This window comes from Plasmopara halstedii (genome assembly GCF_900000015.1).
Source record: "Plasmopara halstedii genome assembly, contig: Scaffold_3060, whole genome shotgun sequence".
Lineage (NCBI taxonomy): Eukaryota > Oomycota > Peronosporomycetes > Peronosporales > Peronosporaceae > Plasmopara > Plasmopara halstedii.
The window spans coordinates 334,119-340,470 of NW_020189964.1; the positions used below are offsets into that span (position 1 = coordinate 334,119).

The 6,352-nt window shown below is 47.2% G+C and overlaps 1 protein-coding gene across 1 annotated transcript; it reads left to right on the forward strand.

Moving 5' to 3' along the window:
- Positions 1-1,152: 1,152 nt before the first annotated feature.
- On the forward strand, positions 1,153-1,464 carry PHALS_06584 (uncharacterized protein; the record flags this gene model as incomplete). The annotated part of the gene is made up of 1 exon (XM_024719897.1): positions 1,153-1,464. The coding sequence occupies one exon, from the start codon at positions 1,153-1,155 to the stop codon at positions 1,462-1,464; it is 312 nt and encodes a 103-aa protein (XP_024585150.1).
- Positions 1,465-6,352: the final 4,888 nt, after the last annotated feature.

The following is a 6,352-nucleotide window of genomic DNA, read 5'->3' on the forward strand; positions in this document are numbered from 1 at the left end:
GACCTTCTCCCAACACATAGCACTTGACATTATGGACATTGGCTGGCCCAGCCGCTCTACGGATATGTAGGTCCAGGAACACCATCGACGTGCGCGTCAATCGCTTCTGTCCCGCTACTTTGAACACTGGCGGGTTTATAATTGGCACGATCTTCACGTCTTTGCACCGCTCTTGAATTATTCTGACGAAATTGACTGGTTCAATGCTATTATCCGCTCCAGTATCAGGACACATGGAGATTTCCAGAACTTCATTGATCAACACTGAATACTCATCCGACGCATCGTCTTCTTTGACTTTAGATCCATCAAAAGGACCCTCTTCCATTACATCATATTTCACCGCCACTCGCTTCACTTGTCAGCTTCTCTTCTCCCGTTGCGTCTTCAACCGGGCTTCGCGTTCTTCGGGTGTCGCCACTGGACAATCTCGAACCCAATGACTTCCTTTACAGGGTAGGCAACCGTGGCGAGGTCCGGATCCACTTCCACTCACGTTTCCCTTACGAGCGCTTGCATCTGAAGGTCGCGCCACTTGGTCAGACGTCGAAGAGTTGTTCACAGTTGGCTCGCGTTGTACCGGTGTAGTGCGATTCCCATCCCTATTAGGAAATCCTCTACCCGGTTTAGACCGATCCCGCCCATGGAATTTGTTGTAGTACAGCTGTTGCTCCTTGGCTCGCTTAAGTACCAACTTGTATAGCAGTTGATCATTCGCCTTGACGTTCTTATACTTGAGCTGCTTCAGCATTCCCTGGATCTCTTCCTTCAGCATTGGTGGTTAAAGGTTCTCCACCAGTATTTTGTTCCGCTCCTTCATGCGATCTGTATAGTCTAGGTCCCCTGTCCGACCACGACCCAGATTCTCTTGAGACAACCCATTCTCTTTGACTATTTGCTCGAATAGCATATAGTACATGGATACACGACTGGGAACATCTTCGATGGAAAGATCCATTTTCAATTGCTTGTTGAATAGGGCAGACGGGTCACTTACGTACGCCTCATTCATCGTTTCACATCGCTCTTTGACCTTCTCCATGATCTTGTCCTCGGAGATGTCTTGTTAGTCTTTGCCAAATTCGTATTGAGACAAGAAATTCAGCAAGTTGGGGTCAATGGGGGTGCGGATACCAGCAACCACATTCTCGAATGGCTCATTGGTCCACCGACAACGTTCCCGCACACGCACTTCGTACTGGCCCGGGCCCGGCCACTGTACGAGTGCCGTTTGGTCCCGCTCCTTCATCTTCGGCGGCGCAATATATTCGTATATTGGCTGCGGAACATACATGTCCACATCATCGTCCGTCACTAGACGAATCCGCGACATCTGCGTTGTTTTGCCTACGCTTCTGCGAACTGCTCGCAACCAAAGTATACTTTGTAGTCTCTTGTGATGTTCAATATAAATGCAGTAGTGTTTCTACAGCTCTATCTCCCTATGTGGGCTACGGAACGTGACTCTTCGCAACCGGCGGTTCTTGTGGACCGATTCCACGAACCGGTTACCCACTGTAGGGTATTGGGAAGTCTGATACCAGGACACCCGTTCACACTACGACGACCGAGTCTAGAAAGACTTTATCCTCTGTGACAAAGGAGCTAAAATTTATCAGGACCAGCTAAATGGATTCTCATCTTCAACAGACCCCACATGATATACACAGTTTGTAGTCCAAGAGTATGAGCGTAACTGCTCGTCTCACCAGTTACGAGAATATGCTGATGGGACATCCTTAAGACTCTTCACTTGGCGTCAGTGGGGGGTACAATCAGCTTCTAGCGTGACGCCGTTTATATTTAGCGTCTAGCTTGATGAGGACAGAAAGAGTTAGATTTTTTCTGGATTACAAACCTGAGATGGCCAAGATTTCGACCATGCTCCACATGTAGCAATAGCGCGTTGTTCTAACAGTATCCATGTTAAGAAGCAACGAGAATGAGATCCTAATCGCAATGACCCTATAGTTGGTGCAGCGGGGGTGCCATGTGCACGTCTCCTGGTGAATGTCGCGGGGTGTGCTGTGCGTAATAGAATTATATTGAACGCTGATAAGCATTTGCGATACCGAGGGGCGAGATCGGGCGATCGCGATCAAATCTCTCCTGTTTACGGCTGCGGAAACGCACACGACGTGACAAATGTTCCGACAGAAAATCAATGCGCGAGAATAAAGAGCGACGTCGATAAGGACGCTTGGCTGCCACAAGCCTGGAAGCTAAATGCATTTGACTTGGTACCTCAGCTGCTGACAACGTGGCGAGCGTTTGATTGCCAGATTCGTTGCCGCCACGTCAATCTGAAATCATTCCGCACGATATATTGGGTAATTCTGCTCATACATCGTTGTGTGTTTGGCAACAGTTCCCGTTAACGAGCTTTGCCTAACAAATCTTCGTTTGCGACAATGATAGCCAAAGGGAACATGTTAGCCGAAACATACTTAAAATCAGTACGAGTGTAACGAATCGCAATTCAATTACTCTAAGAGACTCTTCCGATTATGATGTAAACTGTATTTCTCGGTTCTATTTGCGGCAAAGCCGCGTATATCTAAATCTATAGGCTTTCCTACCTAGATTGCAAAACCTGATTAAATGTATAACTACTGGCAGTCCAGCCACGTACTGACCTCTTGTTAAAAAGTAGCCACACAGTTGTGTGGTCGTACCATCTTGTGTGACCCGCACCCTTCATACCAGGGCACATGAAATCCTGTTACAGTTGGAACATATGCGATTGGTGAGAAGTTGATGCAACAGATGCGGCGAGTGTTTGCACGTCTTACCAGGCTTAGCGTGTGCGCTGAGTTTCTTGTGTATGTGGTCAGGGAGGCGTAAATTTGCAAACTATGTCCAAGAGCTGGGAGTTTTATCGCCGCGATGGTGAGAGACGAACCATCAGAGGCATCCATCTTCATGAATCGCACCGGAGTAGTACGGAAATTTTCGTCCTCTCTACCTCATTTGAGAAAGCTATTGTCGTCGCATTTAATACGAAATACAATATTCGTGCCACAAGGGCCAGCTATGGTGCCATGCTGAGGAGAAAGAGAGAGAATGCTAAGTTGCCAAACAGCTCCGTGGTACTCGCAGATGTAACATTTGCAAGTGAATTAAGTATCTGCGCCTTGCGCTTTTCTACTCATCTCAGTTAAGAGATACGAGGCGGTCTCTCAAGTAGTGGCGCTCGATGAGCCACTCGTGAAGAGATTTTGAGCTCCAGTGAGTGCACGATACCAGGCGCTTCAAGCTGAAGAGCTCGCGCATTTTGCGCAGTCTGTCGAAATTGATACGAGGGGTCCTGCATTGTATGATAAAGACGTCGTTGCGAACGTCAATGAGAGTAAACCACGGGTCGAGACACGAGCGTGCTCTAGATTTGGCAAGGTGGGGCACATTTTGGCTGCTTGCCTCGACGAGAAGAAAAAAGTATAATGATGCCGATGGTGTCTGGAGGAGAAACGACGAGAAAAAGGCAATTGTAAACTACATCTTGTGCGTGCAAGATAGCGGCATGCAAGACAAGATCTGGATCCTGGATAGCGGGTCGAAACGGCATCTCGTGAACAACACAGCACAATTGGAAGTTGCTCGCGAATGCGAAGACCAATGCTTAGTAGATGATGGCAAAATGCTTCAGCTGACGCTGGTTGGTAGCGCACTGCTTCGGGTAATGGCGCTCAGCAAGCCGAGCATCATTCGCCTAACGGACGTCTACTACGAACCGATATATTGTCGTACGGCAAGCTAGAACTTAGAAGATACGGACTTGAGTATACAAACGATCGGCGAGCAATCAGATCGCTCAGCACCGGTAACATTGTCTTTGATGTGGCACTACAAAACAACGTGCTTGTTGTCAAAGTACAAGCCAAACACGAAAGCATCAGCAAGACTGGCTCAATCGTGGCATCGATCACAAAGGTGAAGCGCGGAGAAGACGTGCAGCGTGGAGCACTCGTGCATTTTCATCAGCGCTTTGAACACCTTTAGTACGACACAATCAAGAGGATGGTGCTTGAGCCTGGCTCTGGAATTCAGCTCACAGACTGTCGACGCATGGTGTGCGTCACGCGCCCATAGTAAGCAAACCGAAGAATACGCTGTCAAAGAAAGACATGGACGCGCACTCCCCGATCGATCGCATCTGTCATGTGATTTGCTCGGACCTTAAGGGGTCGATGACACCAAAGGACCAACTTAAGAATCGGCACCTCGTTAGCTATGTCAATCATAAGAGCAATTACTGCCGTGTTCTTGTGGCGCGCATCAAGGACCAAGCGGCAATTTTTTTAAGGATTCTTGGTTTTCGTTGAGAAGCGTTTCGACTGTCGTGTTCATGTACTATGCACAGATAGGGACGGTGAATATCAAAACATTGATTTGTTCTGCAAGTCTGTAGACGTGTCACTGCAGGTGAGCGAAGCAAGGAATCAAGCATCAAACGGCAAGGCAGAACGCATACACCGGACAGTTCTAAACATGGCACGCTCTAAGACTTTTTCAAACAAGATCCCGCTAAAAATCTGGGTAGATGCAGCGAAGTTCTCGGCCTACAGACTGAATCGCAGTCCCGCGAGCTCGAATGTCAACCAAGCATCACTAATCGAGGTGCTAGGAAGTCATGCACCCGACCTTCAAGGCATAGTTACTTTCGGCTCTGTGTGAACAGTATTATCGTGGAGAACCTTTTGGCACATATGGCGTAGATAAGTGTCTTTGTGGGTTGCAGCGACGAGACCAAGAGATATCGCGAACGCATGAACAACTTCATGACATATACTTCAAATATGTACTTTTGGTCTCCGAAAAGTCGCACTCGATTATCCTGGCAGTGAAACATTTGTGGACCTTCTGAGCGAGATGGGTCATCTCGCTAATTTAGGTGATTCCGTCTGTTGTTGAGGATACAGCTAAGCTGTTCCTCGACAAGTTTTTGCTAGCATGGCCTGCCAGTGGCCATCGTGTCGCACTGTCGTCAACGCTTTACAGCCAATTTCGGTCAATTCTACAAAATATTAGATTGGACATGTTGACACCTGACCATCTGCAGACAAGTGAGCTTGCGGAGCGCATAAATTGCGCAATTGAGAATACGATAGTTTGACGCAATTACGCGAAAAGACCGCTGCTGTAATGGGGTTACACGTACCCTATTATGGAAGGGTGGGTATCACACAAGTTAGTGTAACTGCATAGAGGTGTGGCTACACCGTAACAAGAAGCCACCACATGGCCAATTGTAATACATATTACAATATTGATTGGTTTTTTATATTAATTAGGTATTACTAGGCTAGTTAGAAAATCAAGGGTTTTGGATATTGGCGGCTCTGCCTCAACTAAAACAATCGAATACAGTCTCAATTTTGTACAGAAGTGTTCGTTTGCCTTGGTTAGCGCTTTAGCATTTGGAGGTAGTGGGTTGCGATCCGCTACACTTGTACTGGTTCTTGGAAAGAACGTAAGGTCGGTGACCTAGCTTCCTCTAAGCAAAAAGCTGTGGCAGCTCCGCTGCAGCAGATCGAGTATGATTTGTTTCCACTCATCATTTCTGTATTTATAAACGCAGTACATGCTTCCAAAAGCCTCGCTTTAACCGTAACAAATGGTTTGTAAATTCTCGTGTTCCTGTGACACCCTCTTTAAAGTATCAGTTCTTGATAAAAATTGACTCGCTGGCCACACTTCAAGACATCCCCACAATTTTTTTCAATAATATGAGCATCATTCGTCGACTGCGCGACGCTACGACAGGAAGCCAGGATGTGACCTAGCAAGCTGGCTGGAGAAACACAGACGTACATGATGCGGGCAAAAGGGTTAGACAAATGCAAATATTTAACCTTTACATTCAGTGTCTACGGTCTAAAAATATATTCACAATCACGCTACGTGGAATCGCTCACGGTCGTAGCCGAAAACGGACTGAGTCGCACCCCATATAACCCGCAGAGAATGCGAAACATCTTGGGCTCTACGTGGGCTGGCTGAAGCCATATTATGATCTCACTCTCACCAGCCGGTTTGATATGTAACGGCTTGTTTGCTTAGTTGAGTACGAATGTCGTCTCCAACACCCCTTGTTGCTGATCCATTTTCTACTTTATCCCAGCAATGCAAAATTAAACACATGGGGCCTTAAGCCACACAGTCTGATGACGTAGCTTAAAAGCGCACTGAACGCTAGATTATCGCTGTTTCGGCCACACGTCAAAATTATCAGACGCTGAACTGACAGAGCTCAGGAGAGCCAGCTGGATGATGGCATTTTCCACCCATGCTGCTAGATGAGCAAAAAATTGCCTATTTCCATGTGAAGCGGGTAATGGACCGGCGGGTACAG